At 53.1% G+C, this 24,521-nt stretch overlaps 2 protein-coding genes across 4 annotated transcripts; both read right to left on the bottom strand.

Moving 5' to 3' along the window:
* Positions 1–2,330: 2,330 nt before the first annotated feature.
* NEU1 (neuraminidase 1) lies at positions 2,331–6,258 on the bottom strand. The gene is made up of 6 exons (XM_003944330.4): positions 5,998–6,258; positions 5,414–5,606; positions 4,281–4,543; positions 3,576–3,758; positions 3,180–3,402; positions 2,331–3,083 (listed from the first exon to the last, which is right to left on the bottom strand). Exons 1-6 carry the CDS (start codon positions 6,151–6,153, stop codon positions 2,857–2,859), a joined length of 1,245 nt encoding a protein of 414 aa, XP_003944379.3. The 5' UTR covers positions 6,154–6,258; the 3' UTR covers positions 2,331–2,856.
* Positions 6,259–6,556: 298 nt separating this feature from the next.
* Positions 6,557–24,413, bottom strand: SLC44A4 (solute carrier family 44 member 4). Of its 3 annotated transcripts, XM_039466460.2 has the most exons (21): positions 24,325–24,413; positions 22,395–22,443; positions 20,698–20,771; positions 20,495–20,573; positions 19,138–19,237; positions 18,930–19,055; positions 18,653–18,713; positions 17,143–17,230; positions 16,983–17,066; positions 16,481–16,716; positions 16,273–16,372; positions 15,501–15,593; positions 15,132–15,234; positions 10,153–10,406; positions 9,942–10,036; positions 9,739–9,842; positions 9,555–9,628; positions 9,252–9,322; positions 9,058–9,152; positions 8,888–8,972; positions 6,557–7,114 (listed from the first exon to the last, which is right to left on the bottom strand). In XM_039466460.2, exons 1-21 carry the CDS (start codon positions 24,359–24,361, stop codon positions 6,993–6,995), a joined length of 2,130 nt encoding a protein of 709 aa, XP_039322394.2. In that variant the 5' UTR covers positions 24,362–24,413; the 3' UTR covers positions 6,557–6,992. The 3 variants fall into 3 exon arrangements, with proteins under 3 accessions (XP_039322394.2, XP_074254336.1, XP_074254335.1); XM_074398235.1 differs by lacking the exon at positions 22,395–22,443 and having other exon boundaries at positions 24,325–24,410; XM_074398234.1 differs by lacking the exons at positions 20,698–20,771; positions 22,395–22,443.
* Positions 24,414–24,521: the final 108 nt, after the last annotated feature.

Here is a 24,521-nt window from a genome sequence, read left to right as displayed (position 1 = left end):
TACAAAAATTAGCTGGGCATGGTGGCGCGTGCCTGTAATCCCAGCTACTCAGGAGGCTGAGGCAGGAGAATTGCCTGAACCCAGGAGGCGGAGGTTGCGGTGAGCCGAGATCACGCCATTGCACTCCAGCCTGGGTAATAAGAGTGAAACTCCGTCTCAAAAAAAAAAAAAAAAAAAAGAGAAAAGAAAAAAGGAACAGAAGCAAATGTGGCAACACCTTGATAACTGTCGGAATTGGACATTGAGTACATGGGGTTCATTAAACTGTTTTCTCTACTTTTGAGTGGTTTTACAAATGTCTCTAAATAAAAAAAATTAAATATTACATTACTGATCACAAATTCTGGATAAAATATAACAAAATTATGCCATGCCTTGATGTATACTAGGATTATTCTACTTCCATCAGATAGAATAAATTATCAAAACATTTCTTAGAGAAGCAGTTGAAAGTAAAACAAATCTCTAACTGCAATATTCTACTACTTCGATCAGATAGAATAAATTATCAAAACATTTCTTAGATAAGCAGTTGAAAGTAAAACAAATCTCTTTTTTTTTTTTGAGACGGAGTTTCACTCTTGTTACCCAGGCTGGAGTGCAATGGCGCCATCTCGGCTCACCGCAACCTCCGCCTCCTGGGTTCAGGCACTTCTCCTGCCTCAGCCTCCTGAGTAGCTGGGATTACAGGCACACGCCACCATGCCCAGCTAATGTTTTGTATTTTTAGTAGAGACGGGGTTTCACCATGTTGACCAGGATGGTCTCGATCTCTTGACCTCGTGATCCACCCGCCTTGGCCTCCCAAAGTGCTGGGATTACAGGCGTGAGCCACCACGCCCGGCAAAACAAATCTCTTAACTGCAAATGAATGTGGCCCTCAGCCCACAGTCTTTAACTTTTTTTTTTCTGAGACGGAATCTTACTCTGTCACTCAGGCTGGAGTGCAGTGGTGCGATCTCAGCTCATTACAACCTCTGCCTCCCGGTTTCAAGCAATTCTCCTGCCTCAGCCTCCTGAATAACTGGGATTACAGGCACCTGCCACCACGCCCGGCTAATTTTTATATTTTTAGTAGAGATGGGGTTTCACTATGTTGGCCAGGCTGGTCTGGAACTCCTGACCTCATGATCCACCCGCCTTGGCCTCTCAAAGTGCTGGGATTATAGGTATGAGCCAGCACGCCCAGCCCCTTTTAAATTTCTTAACAACTCATCTAGGCACTGGCTTTTCCTTCCACATGGAGGAAAGGAAGGGCTCTCTCACTCACCTACAGGCTGCCCAGAGTCTTTTTATAAGCATCTGCCTGAGGAGTGTTTTCTTATATTAATCTGCCGTAGGAAGTGCTCACTTCCCTGTCAGGCCAGCTGGGATAGGATTCTTATCTGCATTTCACACACTTGTACGCTATTTCATGGAGAATAGTATCCTGACCTATGTTAGAAATATAAAACAGGCTGGGCGCGGTGGCTCATGCCTGTAATCCCAGCACTTTGGGAGGCTGAGGCGGGTGGATCACGAGGTCAAGAGATCGAGACCATCCTGGTCAACATGGTGAAACCCCGTCTCTACTAAAAATACAAAAAATTAGCTGGGCATGGTGGTGCGTGCCTGTAATCCCAGCTACTCAGGAGGCTGAGGCAGGAGAATTGCTTGAACCCAGGAGGCGGAGGTTGTGGTGAGCCGAGATCGCACCATTGCACTCCAGCCTGGGTAACAAGAGCGAAACTCCGTCTCAAAAAAAAAAAAAAAAAAAAATCAGCTGGGCATGGTGGCCCACCCTACGTGGTAGGCCGATGTGGGAGGATCACCAGGAGATTGAAGCTGCAGTGAGCTGTGATAGTGCCACTGCACTCCAGCCGGGGTGACAGAGTGAGACCTTATCTCAAAAATAAAAACAATCTTACGGTGCTCCCTTCAAACTCATTACACCTAGGAAGATCAGCCTATTTCTCTGTGATAAAGAGGGAATGTGGCCAGGCATGGCAGCTCATAGCTGTAACCTTAGCACTTTGGGAAGCTGAGGCAAGAGGACTGCTTAAGCGCAGTAGTTCCATTCCAGCCTGGCAACATAGCACAACCTTGTCTCTACTGAAAAAAAAAAACAACAACGAAAAACGAGGCATGGTGTCACGCACCTGTAGTCCCAGATCCTACGGAGGCCGAGATCTGAGGATCACTTCCGCCCAGGAGGTTGAGACTTCAGTGAGCTGTGCTGTGCAACTGCACTCCAGCCTGGGTGACAGAGTGAGCTGGAACTCATTCCCAGCCCCACAAGTATACATGAGGAAAACAGACATGAAGATACGCATTGACAGAACCATAAAGACTTTACAAATACTCATTCTGCTTCATTAAAAATTTTAAGTTACAAACATTTTCACTGGTAAATAGTCAATGGGGGTGGTACGCCTAGTCCATATCCTGAAACCAAACATCCTGCCACTCGGGGAGTTTCACCACCCTCTTGAAAGCGGTCATCTTACCCCAACACCAAAGAGGAAGCTCGGCCTTCCCTAGTTCCCTGAGTTCACATTGTTTCAATTCTACGGCTCACTAGCCCTGCCCCAGACAGGACCAATCCATGTCCCGAGAGAGCAGAGAGGGTGGTGGGGCCACATTTGGCCACATGGGAAGTATTTTCAGGTGAGGTCAGGACTTCTTTTGTGGGAGAGGAAGCTTGGCTTTCAGTCCTAACAGAAGTGATTTCTCTGGTAAAGGGAAAGTGATTTTGCTGAGGCTGAAGTCTAAAGGAAGATGCAACTGTCTTTCAGGCATCTCCAGCAGACCCTCTACAGACCCCTGGTCCTGAAGGCAAGAGTCCTGGGCCTCATACCCCTGTGGCAGCGGCACAGCTCAGAGCGTCCCATAGACACTGATTTTGGCCAAGGAGATACTCTCTGTGTAATGGCTCCGGCCTTTCTCATACAGGACATAGAGCTGAGGGGCCTGCTCTTCTCCATCCATGCTGCCCTCCAGGGTTGCCAGGGATGAGTAGCCGCTGGGCCCTGGCCACAGCTGAACTGTCTCTTTCCGCCATGAGGTACCATTGCTGAAGCTCCAGCGCAGGGTCAGGTTCACTCCTGGGGAGAGCAGGAGAGTCAGGGAGGGAGGGTGTCTGCCCAGGCCTTGTCTAGACATAGGGCTGTCCCGGCTGACCCCACCCATGAGGCACTCACGGAACTCTGGATGTGCTGGGTTGGAGAAGAAGACAATGCCGGAGCTGGTGACTACAGCTCCTGCAGCTACCACAGGGTCCACGAGCTCAGGGTCAAAGGTCACATCACGGAGCCTCAGTGTATCACAGGCATCATAGCTGCGGATGACGACCCGGCAGTGGCAGTGGTAGTTGTTCTGATTTCGGGCATTGATGACGACTGAGCCATCCGGGAGCTCATAGGGCTGAGGGGAGAGGACAAGACCTCAGGGAGGGAATAGGGCCAATGCCCCTGTCCGTGAGGGGAGCAAGGGTGTGCAGCACTGAGCTGAGCAGTCAGACCCTGGGTCTGTGTGAAATGATGCTCTGGAGGGCAGGGATGGTCAAATGGGTAGGGAACATCTCATGGACTCCTGACCTGGCATTCATCAGGATTGAAATCATTTTCCCGCTTGGGCTGGCCGTAGGGAATGCCGCTGACTCCACTCCCGTAGCGCCAGGAGGCACCATGATCATCACTGAGGAGACAGAAGACTCCATCCCGCTCCAGCGTCCCATGGCCACACACGATGAGGCGGCCCTTCCGTGGCTCCCGCTGTTTCTGTGGGAAGGAGAACTGGGTGTTACAGAAGGAGAGTCTAGGGGCTCAGGGGCAGGGACAGGGAACCCACCACTTCCCAACTGCAATCACATGTATGCTCCTCTTCGGTTCAGCCCTTGCCCACTGAGGGTTCCAGTTGGATCCCACAAACACACACAGTTTGAATTAAGAAGCTCTCCGAGGGTGTACAGCTAGACATGTGCACCGGGGGCCCAGCCACAGGGTACATGTAAGCTTAAACTCAACCTGTGCTTACTCGCCAAGCTGTGCACCCCAGCACGGGCTTGTTTGTCCAAAGTGGGAGTCCCTTTTTCTACTGCGTGAGGGTATTGCATGGACTAGCATAGTCCTTTTGACAACGCCAAATGGGAAGCCAATGGTAAAGTTCCCTCCTCCCATGATAGCTTGTTCCTCCCAGGATGCTCTTTCATGGAATACCACCCAAGCCAGAAAATATGACTTCAGAGGATCTTCCCCTTGGAAAGGAGTTCAGCCCCCTCCACCTGCCTCCTAGACAGAGACCTGAATGCCAGAGCCGGGTCCAGGGGCAAACACTTCAGTGCCAATATCCAGGGAGAGATTCCGGGGTGTGCTCCAGGAAACACCATCATCCTTGCTCCATACCAACATGGTAGAGGCCACCTGGCAGCCAGCCTTGTGGGCACAGAGGGTGTAGAAAAGAAATACCACTCCTGTCTCAACATCGCTCACCACTGACCCAAGGTTCAGCCCATCGGGGACATCCCCGTCATTGACAATGAATGCTGTAGGAGACCATGTGCTGCCTGAAAAAAATCGGAGGAAGAAACTCAGAGTGAGCACTCCGTAGGTACCCTTTCTGCCACTTTCCATTAATTTCCCACCTGCTAGGGACCCTAGGCCTTCCACTGGCGGCAGGGTGCAGTCTAGCAATCTAACACTTGCACCACCTATACCTCTTGTCCTGTCTTATTTTTCTCCATTGCATTTATCACTTTCCAACACAGAAAAGTGTTTTGTTTTTATACTTGCCTGTCTCCTTACAATAGAATTTAAGTCCTGTGAGGACAGAGATTTTTGGTTTGTTTTGTTCATGGCTATATTCATAAAACCTAAAATAGGCGGGTCGTGGTGGCTCACACCTGTAATCCCAGCACTTTGGGAGGCCGAGGTGGGCGGATCACGAGGTCAAGAGATCGAGACCATCCTGGCCAACATGGTGAAACCTTGTCTCTACTAAAAATACAAAAATTAGCTGGGTGTAGTGGCATGCGCCTGTGGTCCCAGCTACTTGGGAGGCTGAGGTGGAAGAATTGCTTGAACCCAGGAGGTGGAGGTTGCAGTGAGCCGAGATTGTGCCACTGCACTCCAGCCTGGCAACAGAGCAAGGCTCCGTCTCAAAACAAACAAACAAACAAACAAAAAACCTAAAATAGTGCCTGGTATAGGTATATAGTAGGTAATAAATGTTTGCTGAGTGAATGTCCAAATCCTTGGTGATCCCAATTTCCAGAGCAGAGCACTGTCCTAGACACCTTCCCTTTTCAGGTTCCCCCTACCCTTCAGGGACCCAGGCATCCAGCCCCCCTGTTGCCCTATCCTCAAGGTCCTTGGGCCCAGTAGGCTGTCCACCCATCCAACCTAGTACCGGCTGTTTCACCCAGGCAACTTTATACCCTGGTCCACGGATCTCCGCAGAGCGATGAACTTGGCCCCCTCATCGGATGAGGACATTTTCCTAGCCTCAGCAAAGGCGAGGAGAGTGCCCCGAGGAGTGGCTGTGATGAGTGGGATGCGGAAGGTGTCCACTGAGCCGATCTGTCTCCCGCTCACCCACAGCAGTTGCTCCATGGTCACCAGTGGCTGCACCTGTCACGGGAAGAGGAAGGGTCAACAAAGACAAACTCAGGTCCTGATGAGAAAGGGAGGATCTAATAGGGTCTGGGATCCCAGAACCAGAAAGAGGAACCCAAAAGAGTGTTTCGAGCAAAGCTGGCGGCTCGGAGCAGGGACGGACTACGACAGGAGAAGGAGAGTTCAGGGAGGGAAGGGAACCCCAAAAGAAGAAGGGGCTCGAATGAGGAGGAAGACTGGGACCTGGACAGAGAGAGGGGTTGGGAGCAGTCGGAGGAAAACAGGTCTGGGAGAAGGAAAAGGGTCCTGTTGCGGAAAGGCGGCTTAGCCGCCCGCGTTCCGGGAGACACTAGGTGTCGACCACCTGCGCGAGTCGGGGATGGGGCTATGCGAGGGGGTGACTCACCAGACTGAAGTCGTTCTCAGTGCTGGACCGGTCTGCCAGAGACAACAGCAGCAGGAAGATCGCAGCAAACACCCGAACCCTGCAGCCTTCCCAAAAGCCCAGAAGCGGCCCCCAGAGTCTGCCCGGGAGCTCCGTGCTAGGTCGTTCGCCGGTCATCTCTCCCCACAGCGGCTGAGAGCCCTGCAGCTAGACTCCACAGGGTCGGGCGTCAGCTGACCCGGACCCTTTAAAGCGTAGATGTCACCCTTTAGCCCGCCCCCGTCTGGCGGGCCCGCCGCGCTTCCGGGGCTCTAATTGGCCTTTAAGCAGCTAATCTCCTCCCACGTGATCACGCAGCCTCTCAAAACTTGCCTTTCCGATTGGCCCTCTTGGAGGCCCGGAGCGCGTGACCCGAACGGGAAACTGACTAGCTTGGGTGAAGATGGGCCCTGCACCATCCATATTAGAATTTTTGATTGGCCGCGGCACCAGGGCGTCACAGGGGCGGGGCCTATTTTAAAGAGCCCGGCGGGGGAAAAAAAAAAGACCGCGCGTAGTCGTGGACAGAACGATTCACATATTTACTGGGAAAACAAAATATCTTTAATAAAATCTTTTTTTATTTGTTTGTTTTGAAGACGGAGTCTTGCTCTGTTACCCAGGTTGGCGTGCAGTGGCGCGCTCTCGGCTCACCGCAACCTCTGCCTCCCGGGTTCAAGTGATTCTCCCGCCTCAGCCTCCCGTGTAGCTGGGATTATAGGCGCCCACCACCTCACCCGGCTAATTTTTGTATTTTTAGTAGAGACAGGGTTTCAGCATGTTGGCCAGGCTGGTCTCGAACTCCTTACTCAGGTAATCCGCCCGCCTCGGTCTCCCAAAGTGTTGGTATTACAGGCGTGAGCCACCGCACCTGGCCTAAAACCTTTTTTACTACAAAATGGAGACCCATAAGGCGAAGTAAGGCTGGACGCTGGACGGTGGGGGTGGGGTGCAGTCCTGGATCAGGGCGGGAGCTCTCACTTCTTCCTCTTCTTGTTGCCGGGGGGCACCTCGTTCTTCTTGCCTAGAATCTTTAGAAGGCTCTTGGACATGTAGTAGGGCCGGTCCGGGGAGCCGTCGTTCCGCTCCAGGTCTTCCACTGAGATGCAACAGAGACCGGTTAGAGCGGACCCTGGGGCCGGGAAGTCCGGGACTGGGAAGCAAGCTGCCTGCGGGGTTTGGAATCCAGGCAGCCCCACCACCCCTATCCCCGGGCAGGTTATGTAATCTCAGTTTCCTCGTGTGAAGTGCGGTCGGCAATATTATGTTTCATAGAGTGATGATAAGAATCAGCGGAAAAAAGGCCTGTCAGTCGCTTAGGCGGAGCCTGGCAAATCCTGAATGGATGCTCGTAGTAGAGTTAAGAAAATCCCCTGCCACGCGACAGCCACCTGCTGGGAAGTCTCTCTAACGGCTTTTTTTTTTTTTTTTTTTTTTTTTTTGAGACGGAGTTTCGCTCTTGTTACCCAGGCTGGAGTGCAATGGCGCGATCTCGGCTCACCGCAACCTCCGCCTCCTGGGTTCAGGCAATTCTCCTGCCTCAGCCTCCTGAGTAGCTGGGATTACAGGCACGTGCCACCATGCCCAGCTAATTTTTGGTATTTTTAGTAGAGACGGGGTTTCACCCTGTTGACCAGGTTGGTCTCGATCTCTCGACCTCGTGATCCACCCGCCTCGGCCTCCCAAAGTGCTGGGATTACAGGCTTGAGCCACCGCGCCCGGCCTTTTTTTTTTTTTTTTGAGACGGAGTTTCACTCTTGTTGCCCAGGCTGGAGTGCAGTGGCGGCACAATCTCAGCTCACCGCAATCTCCGTCTCCCAGGGTCAAGCGATTCTCCTGCCTCAGCCTCCCGAGTAGCTGTGATTACAGGCATGAGCCACCACGACCGGCTAATTTTGTATTTTTAGTAGAGACCGGGTTTCTCCATGTTGGTCAGTCTCGAACTCCCGACATCAGGTGATCCGCTCGCCTCGGCCTTCCAAAGTGCTGGGATTACAGGAGTGAGCCACTGTGCTCGGGGTTTTGTTTTGTTTTGTTTTTTTTGAGTCAGAGTCTCCCTCTGTTGCCCAGGCAGTGGTGCGATCTCGGCTTGCTGCAACCTCCGCCTCCTGAGTTCAAGCGATTCTCCTGGGCTGGGATTACAGTCGTCCGTCACCATGCCCAGCTATTTTTTTCAGTAGACACAGGGGTTTCACTATGTTGGCCAGGCTGGTCTCGAACTCCTGACCTCAGGGTGATCCACCCTCCTCGGCCTCCCAAAGTGCTGGGATTACAGGTGTGAGCCACCGTGCCCAGCCTTCTAATGGCTAACTTCTACCTGAGATTTCTGTGCTGTAGGGGAAGATAGCACAGACTTCTCCATCAGAATGCTCCTTATTGGGAGAGCTCACCAGCTTGGGGGCTCACTCTCTCCCTTCTTCCCCAAACTCCTGGCCTCAAAATGTCACAAGAAGCTCCCTCTGGTTCGTTTAGCTCACCAAAGCACTGTTTCTAGAAGCACCAAATCTCAGCTGAGCACGGTGGCTCAAGCCTGTAATCCCAGCACTTTGGGAGGCCGAGGCGGGTGGATCACGAAGTCAAGAGATCGAGACCATCCTGGTCAACATGGTGAAACCCCGTCTCTACTAGAAATACAAAAAATTAGCTGGGCATGGTGGCACGTGCCTGTAATCCCAGCTACTCAGGAGACTGAGGCAGGAGAATTGCCTGAACCCAGGAGGCGGATGTTGCGGTGAGCCGAGATCGAGCCATTGCACTCCAGCCTGGGTAACAAGAGTGAAACTCCGTCTCAAAAAAAAAAAAAAAAAAAAAAAAAATGCTTGAACAGCTCAGTACTTTGGATTTGGGGACAGGTGGCTGGGGTGTCACTTACGGAAGCAGAGGAAGAGCGTGTCCACACACATGCCGAAAACGCTGAAGAAGCCGCTGGCGATTACATAGGCTCCCAGGATAGAGGTCTGGAAGACACACGGCTCATTGGGGCTAAAGCGTTCCTTTGGGGAGTTGGGGGTTGAGCGGCAGAGAGGAGAGTTAGTTACTCACCATGATGGGTAGCCAGTAATAGTTGAGTTGGGGGCTTTCAAAGTCTTTACCCAGCCCCTGGATGCGACCGGAGAAAAAAAAGAAGGACAGGACCCCTGTGGGAGAATTCTGGGGGGTCAGTGCTGCTCCTCTGAGACCACCTCTTTAGCTGCCCAGCATCCCACCCTCTGCCCCAACTCCTCCTGGTCCCTTACCGACACCTCCGACCACCAGCAGCTTCCCAAAGAACAGCAGCAGGTCTGTGACTTTATCCAGGACAACCACCCTGTACCGGAAATTAGGGGAGGTTGGGGGTGAGAGGCCTGGCCACGATGACAATAGAATAGGCTTTGTCATTTGTGGGGACAGTGCAAAACGAAAATTGTTCACATTTCAAGATGGCAAAAGCAGAGCACTAAATTAAGTCTAGGGTGCTGCTGAGCCCAGCACGCCCATGAAGCCAGCCTTGGGTGGGAGATCGGAGGAGGGAGCCACCAAGGGGTGGGGAACAGCCTAACCTGACAATGTTTCGCATGAGTAGCATGAAGGCATTTTTGGCTGAGACACAGAAATTTTTCCCGTAGATGGCAATCTGAGAGAGATGGGAAGGTCAGAGTTACCAAGGTGAGCGTGCCTGGACCAGGATGGGGGTGTCTAGGCCAAAGGGCACCGGAACAAGAGGTTGCTTGCAGTGTGGCTCACCATGATGTATGCATTGCGGTTTAGAAACTTGATAAATTTTTCCAGACACCAGAGGCAGCACTTGAAACAGCACATGATGCAGCGGGCTACAGGGTTCTGCACTCCTGGGAGCGAGGGAAGCTCATGTTTGCTCTCCAGCCTCTTACAGCCCCTCCCTAATGGCCTTCCCCAGCTCCTGACTCCTACTCCAACTCTGGGCTCACCTCTCAGCTTGTGGTCAATATACTCCAAGATGGCCCTGGCTATCTGCACAAGGGTCAGGATGAGGGCTCCAAATGCCAACGACCCCGTGTGGTAACTGCAGAGGGTGTTATGTAGTCAGGGACAGCCCCAGGACCCCTGGGGCCCCCATACTTACAACGACCAGACCCCTGCCCCATGCTTACAATGACAAGACCCCTGCCCCATGCTTACCGGAGTGTGCGGATGAAGGCAGAGAACAGGGGGAAGGTGGGGATGTCCCGGGGCTTGTGGAAGGCCCAGTAGAAGGAGGCAAAGGCTCCGGCCAGGACGCACTGGCCCAGGGCCAGTACCCAGTTAAGGGTCCAGAAGAGCCCCAGGACCCCATAGATTTGCAGGTTGAAGAGAGAACGCTGGACGAGGCCTGTGGATGAGTAGCCCTGGAAGACGCACATCAGCCCTGGGCACGAGGAATTCACAGGCTGGGCCTGGGAGGGTAGAGAGGGATGGAGTAGGCTCAGGCTACAGGGACCTCAGTATGGAGCCTGGGCGTTCCATTCCCAGTAGCTCCTGCCCCTCCCAGAGTCGACAGGTGGGAAATAGCAGCTTCCCTTAGCTGGGGGAGTCAAGTTCTGTCCAAGAGTTCAATCTCCAGGCTCAAACTCAGCGTGGTCTGCCTGTTGCATGAGTGGTAATCAGCTCCCTCGGTGTCAGAGGGGAATGGGCTTGCTCAGCATTTCCCTCCCAGCGCAGCTTCTGCAGCATCTACCAAAACTCTTTCCAGCAAATAGAACAGGCTGGGCAGTTGATGATATTAAGGAGTTATTGTTAATGTTGTGAGGTGTGATAATGATACAGTGGCTAGGCTTTTAAACAGTTCCTGTCTGTTGAGATCCATCCCTATGTATGTACTGGTGAAATGGTATGATGTCCAGAATTCGCCTTAAAAGTCTCCAGAAAAAAATTTATGAGGCTGGGCACTGTGGCTCACGCCTGTAATCCCACAACTTTGGGAGACTGAGGCGGGCAGATCACCTGAGGTCAGGAGTTCAAGACCAGCCTGGCCAACATGGTGAAACCCTGTCTTTACTGAAAATACAAAAATTAGTTGGGAATGGTGGTGGTGCCTGTATTCCCAACTACTCAAGAGGCTGCGGCAGGAGAATAGCTTGAACCCAGGAAGCAGAGGTTGTGGCGAGTTGAGATCGCACCATTGTACTCCAGCCTAGGCAGCAAGAGCAAAACTTGATCTCAAAAAAAAAAAAAAAAAAATGATGGGTGAGGATATAGATGAAATAAGAATAGCAGAAAGTTGTGGAATCTTGGTACAGGGATTCACTGTGCTATCATCTCTACTTTTACATATGTTTCAAAATTCCCATAATAAAAAGTAAAAAGTCACAAATTAAAAAACAACCCTTTCTAGCAAATATAACCCCCCCATTTTTTTTTAAATACAGGGTCTCACTCTGAGATTGAGCCACTGTACTCCGATTGAGCCACTGCACTCCCAAGCTGGAGTACAGTGGCTCAGTCTCAGCTCACTGCAACCTCTGCCTCCTGGGTTCAAGCAGTTCTTCTGTCTTAGCCTCCCGAGTGGAACTGCAGGTGTGCACCACCATGCCCACCTAATCAAAAAATATTTTTTTTTTTTTTTTTTTGAGACGGAGTTTCGCTCTTGTTACCCAGGCTGGAGTGCAATGGCGCGATCTCGGCTCACCGCAACCTCCGCCTCCTGGGTTCAGGCAATTCTCCTGCCTCAGCCTCCTGAGTAGCTGGGATTACAGGCACGCGCCACCATGCCCAGCTAATTTTTTGTATTTTTAGTAGAGACGGGGTTTCACCATGTTGACCAGGATGGTCTCGATCTCTTGACCTCGTGATCCACCCGCCTCGGCCTCCCAAAGTGCTGGGATTACAGGCTTGAGCCACCGCGCCCGGCCTCAAAAAATATTTTTAAAAAAAGTTAAAATTTTTGTAGAGACAGGGTCTTACTCTGTTGCCCAGGCTGAAGTACAATGGCATGATCTCACTGCAGCCTCAACTTCCCAGGCCCAAGTGATCCTCCCACCTCAGCCTCTTGAGTAGCTGAGACTACAGGTATGAACCACCATACCCTGCTAATTTTTTTCCACTTTACAAAAAGTCTAGGCTGCTCTCAAACTTCTGGGCTCAAGCAATATGCCTGTTTCAGCTTTCCAAAGTGTTGGGATTACAGGCATGAGCAACTGCGCCAGGTATGATGTGAGTGTTGTTTTCAACTTGCTTGTGATCTAGAGGTAGAGACTGACAGAAGGCTGGGCATAGTGGCTCAAGCCTGTAATACCAGCACTTTGGGAGGCTGAGGTGGGAAGATCACAATGCCAGGGGTTCAAGATCAGCCTGACCAATATGGTGAAATCCTGTCTCTACTAAAAATACAAAAATTAGCCAGGCATGGTGGCATGCACCTGAGGTCCCAGCTACTCAGGAGGCTGAGGCAGAAGAATCGCTTGAACCCGAGAAGTGGAGGTTGCAGTGACCTGAAATCATGCCACTGTACTCCAGCCTAGGTGACACAGAGAGACTTTGTCTCAAAAAAAAAAAAAAAAAAAAAAAAATTGAAAAAACATTGGCAGAAACCCACAATTACATACAGCATGGAAAGTGGCTTATTTTTTTGTTACAAAATTTCCAACATGCACTCAGTTTCAGAAATTACAAGATTCTTGGCCAGGCACAGTAGCTCACGCTCGTGCCTCAGCACTTTGGGAGGCTGAGGTGGAAAGATCACTTGAGCTCAGGAGTTCAAGCCCAGCCTGGGCAACATAGTGAGACTCCCATCTCTCTCTCTCTCTCTCTCTCTCTTTTTTTCTTTTTTTTTTTAAATGGGGTTTCACTATGATGGCCAGGCTGGTCTTGAACTCCTGACCTCAGGTGATCCACCCACCTCGGCCTCCCAAAGTGCTAGGATTATAGGCATGAGCCACTGTGTTCGGCATGAAACCCCATCTCTTAAAAAAAAAAAAGCCGGGCACGGTGGCTCAAGCCTGTAATCCCAGCACTTTGGGAGGCCAAGGCGGGTGGATCACGAGGTCAAGAGATCAAGACCATCCTGGTCAATATGGTGAAACCCCGTCTCTACTAAAAATACAAAAAATCAGCTGGGCATGGTGGTGCGTGCCTGTAATCCCAGCTACTCAGGAGGCTGAGGCAGGAGAATTGCCTGAACCCAGGAGGCGGAGGTTGCGGTGAGCCGAGATCGTGCCATTGCACTCCAGCCTGGGTAACGAGCTAAACTCTGTCTAAAAAAAAAAAAAAAAAAAAAAAGGCATGGTAGCACTCGCTTGTAGCTCCAGCTACTTGGGAGGCTGAGGTGAGAGGATCGCTTGAGCCTGGGAGGTCAAGGCTGCAGTGAGCCATGATTGCATCACTGTACTCCAGCCTGGGTAACAGAGCAGAGTGAGACCCTGCATTAGAAAAGAAAAAAAGAAAGAAAGAAAGAAAAAGAACCGCATCATTTTGGGCTTTGTATACCAAGTGCCTGACACATAGTGGGTCCTCTGTACATGTAAATAAACCTCCTCTTTTAAATAGGGGTGGGGCTAATGCCTGAAGCACAGCTCATGCTCCCAGCTCAGACAAGGTGAAGACATGACAGGTTTGAGAAAAGTGAATTCCCAGCAGACCAGTGGCACTCCCTGGAAACCTCACAGGGGAGTTTTGGGAAGCAGCTTCTCTTCCAGGTCCCCCCCAGGGAGTCCCACCTGGCTACTACCTAGGGCTCTGTGTTCCAAGGGAGGAAGACTTAACAAAGCAAAACAATCCAACCTGTTATGGAGCTTTAATCAGATGCCAGGCATTGTACTAAGGACTTTATGCGCCCAAAGTTATTTCATCTTCTCAGCCACCCCAGGGATGGGTATTGTGATTATGCCTATTTTACGGAGGAGTAGGGCCACGTGTGGTGGCTCACTCCTATAATGCCAGCACTTTGGGAGGTTGAGCCGCAGCTTGGGTATCTGGTTACCTCGGGGCAACCCCAGGCATTCAAGACTAGCCTGAGCAACACAGCAAGACCTTGCCCCTATAAAAACCTTAAAATTAGGCTGGGCGCGGTGGCTCACACCTGTAATCCCAGCACTTTGGGAGGCTGAGGCGGGTGGATCACGAGGTCAAGGGATCGAGACCATCCTGGTCAACATGGTGAAACCCCGTCTCTACTAAAAAAAAATACAGCCTGTAATCCCAGCACTTTGGGAGGCCGAGGCGGGTGGATCACGAGGTCGAGAGATCGAGACCATCCTGGTCAACATGGTGAAACCCCGTCTCTACTAAAGGTGCAAAAAATTAGCTGGGCATGGTGGCGTGTGCCTGTAATCCCAGCTACTTAGGAGGCTGAGGCAGGAGAATTGCCTGAGCCCGGGAGGCGGAGGTTGCGGTGAGCCGAGATCGCGCCATTGCACTCCAGCCTGGGTAACAAGAGCGAAACTCCGTCTCAAAAAAAAAAAAAAAAAAAAAAATACAAAAAATTAGCTGGGCATAGTGGTGTGTGCCTGTAATCCCAGCTACTCGGGAGGCTGAGGCAGGAGAATTGCCTGAACCCAGGAGGCCGAGGTTGTGGTGAGCCGAGATCACGCCATTGCACTCCAGCCTGGGTAACAAGAGTGAAACTTCGTCTCAAAAAAAAAAAAACCAAAAAAACCCTTAAAATTAGCCTGGTGTGGTGTCACATGTTAGTAGTTCTAGCTACTCAGGAGGCTGAGGTGGGAGAATTGCTTGAGCCTGGGGAATGGAGGGTGCAGTGAGCTGAGACTGCACCACTGCACTCCAGCCTGGGTGACAGAGTGAGACCCTATCTCAAAATAAAATAAAATAAAATAAACAAACAGAAGTGGACTGAGACTCAGAGGGTGAAGCGATTGATGCTCCTCAAGAGAGAGAAATGTCCTGAGGCAGGGTTGAATAAGTCCTAGTATCCAGGCCTGGCTCCGCCTTCAGGGACAGCATGCCAGCTCTCCCAGCCTCAGTTTCCCCTCCCTGTATGATGGATGGCTCAACAGGAGGAGTACCATGTATTCTGGGGACTGGTTCCTTCTAGCTCTGCTGGGGGTTGGATGTGGATCTCAAATGAGTTTCTTGCCCTCGGTCTTCTCCTGTACAATGAGGAATGTGACCCCTCCAGCCCCTCGGCCCTACCAGTCCCACCTCCGTGTCCTCCCACTTCCTCTTACCATGGGGTTGCATGATGTGTTTATTGGCACATTCTCACAACCGGGGGAGCTGACGTTGGATGCCCAGAGCACATACTGGGGTTGCCCCGATGTAGCCAGGTACCCGGAGGGGAGTCAAGGAAAGCATGGTCACATGAGGTCCCCACAGGCCACTCACTCCTTAGGGACCTGTTCTTAGGTGCTTGTGCAGATCGTTTGCTGCACACAGAGGGCTGAAATTCAGCCTGCGTGCACTCTTTCAACTCTATTCGGGCACAGAGAAAGGGGCACCTCTTCCAGTGACAACAAGGCTCTGTATGGGGCAAGTATTGCTGTTTTCCATCGCCCCCCAGGACTCCAAGAGGGGCTGGCTGCGTGGGCAGAGGATACAGAGCAGTCATGGCCCAGTAGGCGATGCAGATGAGGAGGAGGACAAAGGTGACCAGTGGGTAGAACATGGTCGACATCATGTGTCCCACAGCCCTGCAGGGGAGACAAGAGCTGTCCACTGGCCCGCCCCAGCTATCCATCTTCTCAAGGGGCTAACCCCACCTCTGCCCTCGTAGGGGACTGCCCCACTCCCTCAGGGTGGGAGCAATTGGAGCAGTGACATTGTCTTTCATATCTATGTCTCCAGGGCCTGGTGCAAGGCTAGGCGTACTGTAGGTGCTCACTGGATAAACAGAACTGAATAAATCAGGCTCACAGGACCCTTAGAGGAAACTAGACTCACAGAGAAGCCACCTGGGGCAGCGTCGGGTGGAGTAAGGGAAGACCACCCCCAAGTGTGATCCCTTGGCAGGTGTGTGTGTGGCAGTTCCTGGTCGGGAGCAAGCTGCTGCCCCTCCTGGCCTGGATTCCTGCCATTGCACTCAGCCGCCACCACTCCCACCAACCTCTCAAGAAGGTCTATGTCCTGTTCTAGGCACTCATTTAATCCTCACGACAACCCTAGAAGGCAGTAATTATTGTTACCCCCATTTTACAGATGGGGAAACAGAGGCTCAGAAAGGCGAAGCCACAGCAGTGTTCGCCACTGTGCTATGCTTCCCTTCTCCCCTGAGGCTCCCTGCCACCTCTCTAGTACCCCTGTCTAGTACGCCCATTCTCTAGTACGCCCACCCTGTCCTCAGCCCCATCTCCCTCCCAGGTAGGCCCTAACTTGCTGGCCTCCTTCAGGAGGGCGATGGCGATACGAATCCGCTGCCGCAGGAAGATGAGCACCAGCAGCAGGATGGCTTCCAGCACGGCCAGCACAATCACTGCAGAGGACGGGCAGGGAGACCTAGGTCAGGGACAGGGCCGGGGAGGGGCAGGGCCCAGGGCAGTCCTTGGGCAGCTGGTGGCTTGGGGGTGGGCAGGACACTCACGGGCGGCCAGCCAGGTCTCCTGCACGCTCCGGTAGGCACTGAGGTTGGTGGTGAAACCCAGCTGGGAGATGGAAGCGCCCTTGTCCCGCAGCACTCGGTACTCCTCCCAGCAGTAGTAGATGGCGTATGCCAGCACCCCCAGCACCCCCAGGATCAGCACCAGCACCAGGGGCCCGGCCACCAGGCGCAGAAGCAAGATAAACAGTAGGCTCAAGACCAGAGCCACCCCTAGGGCACTGTAGGCAGGGTGAGAACAGTGAGTTTCAGCCCTGGCCCCTCAAATCTTTCCCCTTTCAGAGGCCGCCACTGCGTTTCCATACACCACCCAATGTCCCCAGATTAGGCCTCTTTCCCTTATAAATCTTGCTGGGCTTGGAATCCATTCTGAGCTCTGGCTCCTCCTCCTCTGTCCAAAGCCTGCGTTTTAGACATTGGGGGAGGGGATAGAGGATCAGAGAGGGAGAAGGCAAGGACTCGAGAGGAGGGGACTTTGGTGACTCACACAAGAATCCAATACCAGGACTGGGCAAAATCTTCAAAGATCTTAACACTGATGTCTCGAGCATTGAGGCTGTCGATAAGACCGCTGTTGGGGAGACAGAGTTAGATAGGGCTGTGGGTGGAAGGGGTGTGGCCACGATGTCGGGGAGGGAGGTGCCTACCTGATCCCCTGCTCTATGGTAGTGCCATTGGTGATCCCTGGGAGCTCTGGTGGAGTCACGTTGGTCCATGGAAAGCAGCGTCCCAGAGCTGGAGGGGAGAGTCGGGCTGCTGGGTGCGGGGGGCCAGGAGCTCTGCCTGGAGGGTCCCTGGCCCCCTCCCGGTCCACAGTGCCATTAGGGGAGGCAAGGGTGATGGGCTTTGCATCCCTCAATGGGCTGCTTTTGATTTCACAGTCAAAAGGGCTCCTGCCCTGTGGAGCCCAGTCCATCCCTTCCTCCCCTCCCGGCCACTGCTTTGGTTTGGACCCTCCTCTCTGCTGACCTCAACTCTTAGAACACTCTGCCACCCTTCCATCTGCCTTCCACCCTAGTGGCGTGCCAGGGAGATCATGGCACAGCCTGGACTTGGTCAATCCAGGGCTCTGGGTCCCTCTGCGATTCGGATACCCCCAGAGGCTCTGCCCCAGAGACTGTGTCCACACTCGTAGCCAGGCTTCCAGGCCCTGCTGTCCAAGTCCAGCCCATGTTCCCTTCTCCTCTGTACCTTTGTGCTTACTGTGCCTCTCTTTCAGGGCACTCTTTCCACCAGGTATCCCATCCATGACTCCCTGTTCAACTCCAGCTCCATCTCGCCTCCTCCAGGAAGCCTTCTATGCTTATCTTTACCTCCGTTGCCTACAGAGCCACTTACTGCTATCCTTGCAACAACTCTGCGAGGCAGGCTTGCTTTGTCATTTGCATTCTATTTATTTAATTATTTTTGAGTCAAGGTCTTGCTCTGTCACCCAGGCTGCAGCACAGCTGCACCATCATAGCTTACTGCAACATTGAACTCCTGGGCTCAAGCAATCCTCCCCACTTAGCCTCCCAAGCAACTGGGATTACAGGTGTGCACCACCACATCTGGTGAATTTAAAAAGCTTTTTATACAGATGGGGTCTTGCTATGTTGCCCAGGCTGGGCTTGAGCTCCTGGGCTCAAGCAATCTTCCCACCCCAGCTCCACAAAGTGTTTGGATTACAGGTGTGAGTCACTACACCCAGCCTATTTATTTTTTTAGAGATAGGGTCTCTCACTCTATTGACCAGGCTGGAGTGCAGTGGCATAATCATAGCTCACTGTAACCTCAAACTCCGGGATTCAAGTGATTCTCCTGCCTTAGCCTCCTGAGCAGGTGGGACTGCAGGCATGAGCCACTGCACCCCGCTGTCATTTTCATACGGTCTCTTTGTGAACAACTCTGATCTCTTCACCTAGAATGTAGCTGAAGCAGGGAGCAGTTGTTATGTGCCCTGCCTCTGTCCCCAGCACCTGGCACATAGTAGGTCCCCAAAACACTGATGGTCTGACTGCAAGGCCACATAACAAGAGAAAAATGAAGACCTGATGCTAATTCCAATTTTGTCACCAACAAGCTATGTGACTTCACTGTCTCTGGCCTAATTTCTTTATTTGAGCAATAAAAACATTGGACTAGATGATATGTGAGGAAGGAATTTGTGCTTCTCACCTGGAGCAGAGGGGAGGAGGAAACTGGGGCAGAGTTCCTGTTGCAGGCTTGTGATCACTTTCTGTGGCAGGAAGTGGGCGAAAGGACAGACAGACACACAGACACAGAGCAGGATGAAGAAGCGGGTCCCCTCACCACCACCACCATGGGGCTCAGCCTGTCCCACACTCCCCACCAGGAAAGCCAACCTGGTGATTATCTACCCAACTCCTCCTCCCACTTGTGCCCACCCTGGGCCCCCCTGGGCGACCGTGAAGAAGTTAGGGGCAATATTCACCATATTCCAGGGTACCCCTGGCAGACAAAAGTTCCTGTTTTTCGTATAGAAGACTTCCCCGACAGTCTGCAAGAACTGGCTAGTTTCCACAGTCCATGGGGCCTCTGGGCAGGAGGACACACACACCTGGGCGTGGAGAGAATGCTAAGGGGCTGGAACTTGAGACCCTGGGTGAGATCTGGGGCAGAGGCAGAGTCCAGGCTCTGACCTGGGGTGTGGGACACTGTAAGCCATTCTCAGCCACTGAGATGATGTTGGTGGATAGGATGCAGCTGAAGATGTTGAAGTACAGGAGATACGGCTTGTCTCTGTGGGAGGGGAGACACATGTGCATCAGGGCCTGGTCAGGTGTCAGGGGAGGGGAAGGAACACCAGCGTGGTTTCTTTCTTTCTTTTTTTTTTTATGAAGACGGGGTTTCACCATGTTGGTCGGGCTGGTCTTATACTCCCGAACTCGGGTGATCTGCCTGCCTTGGCCTCCAAAGTGCTTGGATTACAGGCGTGAGCCACTGCGCCCTGCCATAAGGTGGTTTCTTAAGAGAATAGCGGGCCCAGCGTGGCCCAGACCAGTCAACCCCAGCTCCTATCCGTAGCTCAGCTGAGGAGGAAGGGAGACGCCTAGAAGATCTCTCAGAGTAATTCAGCATTGCAACAGCTGACAAATGGCTCAGAGCATGAACTTGGAGCTGCATGACTTCATATCATCTTTTTTTTTTTTTTTTTTTTTGAGACAGAGTTTTGCTCTTGTTACCCAGGCTGGAGTGCAATGGCGCGATCTCGGCTCACCGCAACCTCCGCCTCCTGGGTTCAGGCAATTCTCCTGCCTCAGCCTCCTGAGTAGCTGGGATTACAGGCACATGCCACCATGCCCAGCTAATTTTTTGTATTTTTGGTAGAGACGGGGTTTCACCATGTTGACCAGGATGGTCTCGATCTCTTGACCTCGTGATCCACCCGCCTCGGCCTCCCAAAGTGCTGGGATTACAGGCTTGAGCCAACGTGCCCGGCTGACTTAATATCATCTTTATGACCTTGAGCAAATCACTTGTTCTTGGTCTTGGTTCTATTACACATAAAAAAATAACGTCTGCCTCATGAGATTTCAATGAGCCTGTGTGTGTAAAGTTTACTGCCTGCCTGGAACATAGTAAATGCTATATAAATATTACAGGTTTTATTACTTATTGGACATCTGCATGTGAAGACTGTTGGCATTGCTTCTGGAATCCTCCTTGAATTTCAGATAAGGAAATCAAATCTCAGAGAGGTTGAGTCCCTTGTCCAAGGCCACACAACCAAAACTTGATCCAGTTGGGGATCCAAACACCAGTCTCTGAACTGTAAAACTCATGCACTTAACACGACTCTCCACTGCCTCCCATTTCTGGGAGGACTCAAGAAGCTAACTGTCCAGCAACAGTTCTCAACGTGGCCTGGAGTGGTCAGATTCAGGGAGGCTGAGGTGGGGTGGGGACAACAGGGGAAGGTTGTGGAAGAGCACCGACAGGTCTGGAGCCTGAGTCGGGGGGTGTCTCCTGCCCTCCTCTTCTTGCCTTTATACTCACTTGTTCTCCCCCATGCCACAGTAGGCCCCAGTAGAGTTCCTGGGGTAGAGGACTTGCCGAGGATCTCCATACACCCAGGCTGCAGACAGAGGCACAGATGAGTCACTGGAGGGCAGGGACTTAGTGGGGCAATTATGGGAATGGTCCCTCCCTGGGTTACTGCCCCCACCCACTACCCTGGCTCTGAACAACGGGAAACTCACCCACAATCCCCACCACGATGTAACCTAGAATAAAGAGCAGGAAGAGCACACAGCAGATGACGTCTGTGCAGCTCCTGAGAGAGAAATGGGAGTCTGAGCTAAGAAGCCTTGGGAGCTGGGGCTTATGGTCTCAAGGGGTCAGGGATTAGAGAGTTGGGGGATGCTGGAGTGTGGGCATCAGTAGGCTTTATTTTTATTTTTTGAGATGGAGTTTTGCCCCTTTGCCCAGGCTGGAGTGCAGTTGCCCGATCTTGGCTCACTGCAACCTCTGCCTCCCAGGTTCAAGCGATTCTCCTGCCTCAGTATCCCAAGTAGCTGGGACTACAGGTGCACGCCACCACACCTGGCTAATTTTTTTGTATTTTTAATAGAGACAGGATTTCACCATATTGGCCAGGCTGGTCTCCAACTCCTGACCTTGTGATCCACCCACCTCAGCCTCACAAAGTGCTGGGATTACAGGTGTGAGCCACCACACCGGCCTGTTTTTATTTTATTATTTTGAGACAGGATCTCACGCTGTCTTGCGGACTGTAGTGCAGTGGCATGATCTCGGTTTACTGCAACCTCTGCCTCCCAGGCTCAAGCGATTCTCCTGCCTCAAACTGACAAATAGCTAGGATTACAGGTGCGTGCCACTACCACCTGGTTAATTTTTGTATTTTTAGTAGAAAAAGGGTTTCACCATGTGGCCAGGCTGGTCTTGAACTCCTGACCTCAAAAAACAATCCACTGCCTTGGCCTCCCCAAAGCGAGGGATTACAGGCATGAGCCACCATGCCCGGCCCAATTTTATATTATTTTATTTAGAAAACCTAGTGAGGCACTATGGCTTGTGACAGTAATACCCGCTATGTGGGAGGCTGAGGCAGGGAAATTCCTTGAGCGCAGGAGTTTGAGACCAGCCTGGGCAACACAGTGAGATTCCCATCTCAAAGAAATCAGCCTGATGTGATGGTGTGTGCCTATAGTCCCAGCTACTCAGAAGGCTGGGGCAAGAGGATCACTTGAGCCTAAGAGGTTGAGGCTGCAGTGAGCCCCCATCTCCAAAACACAAAAAGAAAGAAAACTTAGGCCAGGCGCGGTGGCTCACACCTGTAATCCCAGCACTTTGGGAGGCCGAGGCGGGTGGATCACAAAGTCAAGAGATCTAGACCATCCTGGTCAACATGGTGAAACCCCATCTCTACTAAAAAAAGTGCAAAAAAATTAGCTGGGCATGGTGGCACATGCCTGTAATCCCAGCTACTCAGGAGGCTGAGGCAGGAGAATTGCCTGAACCCAGGAGGCGGAGGCTGCGGTGAGCCGAGATCGCGCCATTGCACTCCAGCCTGGTAACAAGAGCGAAACTCCGTCTCAAAAAAAAAAAGAAAGAAAACTTTTTTTTTTCCTGAGTGGGTAAACTTTCTTCTGAGGTTAAAGACAGAAAAGCACACAACTCGCAAGAGGTCCGCTGGGTGAGTTCTCCCCAAACGCACACACTTGTGTAGCGGGCACTTAGAACATCCCCCCAGAACAGGGAAGCCCTGGATGCCTGCTCCAGACACAGCAATCTGTGCAGGGCACAACCCTCCTAGGCAGGAGTTTCCCTTTTTCACAAGTGTCTTACTAATATTTTAGCAAATACAAAGCAAATACTGGATTCCACACCGCACCCACCACCCTCAGCAGCCCCCAGGGCAGTGCCCAGAGCTCACCTGTTCTTGATGGGGCCTCGAAAGGAGGGGTCGTATTTGACTGGCTTCCCTGAGGGGCGTGGGAAGGGGTGGGGGGGGTGAGTCTCTCTCTCTGCATATCTTGTCTGCTGAGTCCTCCCAGCCCCAGGACCCTACCCAGGCTTCAGGTGTTTGGAGGGACATGGACTAGGGCAGGACTGGCAGGAGGGGAAAACTGGGGAGCAGGAAGAGTAGGATCCAGGCCTGGTCAGCAGCTCAGCAGCTCCCTGGGAACTCCACCCAGGCGGCCGCAGGGAGGGGAAGGAAGGCCTTTGTAGTTTCCAGCTCACACCTCCAAGCAGTCAGCCCGGCAAATGGCCTTGGTCCCCTGCCCACCCTGGCACGGTTCTCCTGAGCCACCCTCCAGCTGGACTCCCGGTGGCTCTCATGCCCTCATCCTCAGTCCTCTCTCCTCCGTAATACTTCCCCAGAGAGCGCACAGACCCGCAGCCCCTCAGGGAGGTCACAGCCTCTTCCCACATCTGCCCCAGGCTCTGACCTACCCTCTGGCTTAAGGCTATGGGGAACGCAATGGCAGCCAAAGATGTCGACCCCAGCAGAGCCTGGGGGGTGGGGGGTGGGGGGAGGTGGCCTTGTACATCCTCACTCTGGTGGGACCTCAGTCCCCTGGCCACGGTGTGCTCTGGGCTCTGGGCCAGCACTCAGAGTGACACCTGAGCCCGGCATAGAGATTGCAGACACGTTGAGTTCCTGGTCCTCCCTGAGTACACACACACCGGGAGGAGGGGTGCCGGCCAGTCAGGGTGTCTTGTGGGCGCTGAGGAGGGAGGGTGAGGGCTGGGCCGGAGTCTGGGAAGGGGCGGGTGGGGTCTGCTCTCCCCAGGTGCCCTGGACTCTGTCCTTCCATGGCTCATGGACAATGATTGACCTAAAGCCGCTCCAGGAAGTCTACTCGGGAGTCCTCACTGCCTACTCCCCTGTGCCCCAAGGGACTCAAGGCCTCTCCTCCAGGAGGCCCCCCCCCGGGGGTTCCCTCCCTTTCAGACCAGAAGCTCCGACCTCAGAGCTCCAAGGGGCCTCCGCAGGTTGAGTCTCCGGCCTTCACCGCTCATGAGGATCTGGAGACCGGTCCCCAGCTTCCTGTCTCCTCAGAACCCCAGCCCTGGTCCTTGCAGAGATTCTGGAAAGAGGCTTCCTGCCGTTTCTCCCCTCAGGCCTCACCCCTCACAGGAACCCCAGGGGCCCTGGCCTATTCCTCAAAGTACCCTAAGACCAGCTCCTGCTCCTAGCTCTTCACAGAGACCCCTGGGTAGGCCCCCAGCCCCCTTTCCACAAAGACCCTCAGCCCCAGCTCCTCTCAGGGACCCCCAGCAGAACCCACTCCCCCTGCCACTTCTCCCGGAGACCCTGGCAGGCAGAGCCCAGCCCACTTAGGGTCCCCTCACCCCTCACGGGGAGCTGGCAGGCCACAGGCAGCTTTCCCTCTCAGGGACCCAGGGTCCAGGCTGAACTTCCTCCTCCTTACGGGGGACCCTAGCCTCACCCGCCGCAGGTTCTGCAGCACAGGACACTCCCAGCCTCCTGCCCCGTTTTGCTCAGGGCCCCAACTTGCCACCTTCCATCCTGGCTTTGTTTCCCAGGGCCCTGCCTTCAGGGACCCAGGGTCCAGGCCTGAAATCCCCCTTCTGCTCCCAAGGACCCCGGCCCCAACCCCTCAGAGGCACCCAGCCCCACTTCCCGTGGGCTCCCCAGCAACAGCCCCAGCCCCCGAGCCCCATCCTCCTCCCAGGACCCTGACTCCCTCCCTCCATGGCTCCCGGTTCCCGGGCCCTCCCCTCGGGAACACAGGACTTGCCTTAGTTCCTCTCCCTGGAGCCAGCCCCAGCCACTATTCCCACAGCACCTGACCTTCCCTCCCTCCATGGGGTCCCGGGCCTCGCCCCAGACTCACCATAGGCCTCGTCATCCTCGTCCGGCTTTCCCCCCATGGCTCAGTCTCCGGAGTGATTGGAGCCCTGGAGACCTGGCGTCTCACCTGCCGCCCGCCCCGCCCTCCCACACGTCACAGCCCCACCCCGCCTGTGGTCCCCGACACACTCTAGTTCCTTCTTCTCAACTCTATGCTCAGCGGGAAGCTGCAGCCTGGGA

The sequence above is a fragment of the Saimiri boliviensis genome, chromosome 4 (genome assembly GCF_048565385.1).
Source record: "Saimiri boliviensis isolate mSaiBol1 chromosome 4, mSaiBol1.pri, whole genome shotgun sequence".
Classification (NCBI taxonomy): domain Eukaryota; kingdom Metazoa; phylum Chordata; class Mammalia; order Primates; family Cebidae; genus Saimiri; species Saimiri boliviensis.
Note: the sequence above shows the minus strand (reverse complement) of the source record. Positions and strands in the feature narration are given on the sequence as shown.

Excerpts from the sequence above, each read along its gene's own strand:
- NEU1 (XM_003944330.4), bottom strand. The coding sequence starts at position 6,153 with ATGACCGGCGAACGACCTAGCACGGAGCTCCCGGGCAGACTCTGGGGG. Across the intron at positions 4,544-5,413 it reads GCGGAGATCCGTGGACCAGG|GCAGCACATGGTCTCCTACA; the intron begins GTATAAAGTTGC and ends GATTTTTTTCAG. Across the intron at positions 3,403-3,575 it reads TCAATCCTGATGAATGCCAG|CCCTATGAGCTCCCGGATGG; the intron begins GTCAGGAGTCCA and ends CTCTCCCCTCAG.
- SLC44A4 (XM_039466460.2), bottom strand. The coding sequence starts at position 24,361 with ATGGGGGGAAAGCCGGACGAGGATGACGAGGCCTATG. Across the intron at positions 22,444-24,324 it reads CGAGGATGACGAGGCCTATG|GGAAGCCAGTCAAATACGAC; the intron begins GTGAGTCTGGGG and ends CACGCCCCTCAG. Across the intron at positions 10,407-15,131 it reads ACACATCATGCAACCCCATG|GCCCAGCCTGTGAATTCCTC; the intron begins GTAAGAGGAAGT and ends CTACCCTCCCAG.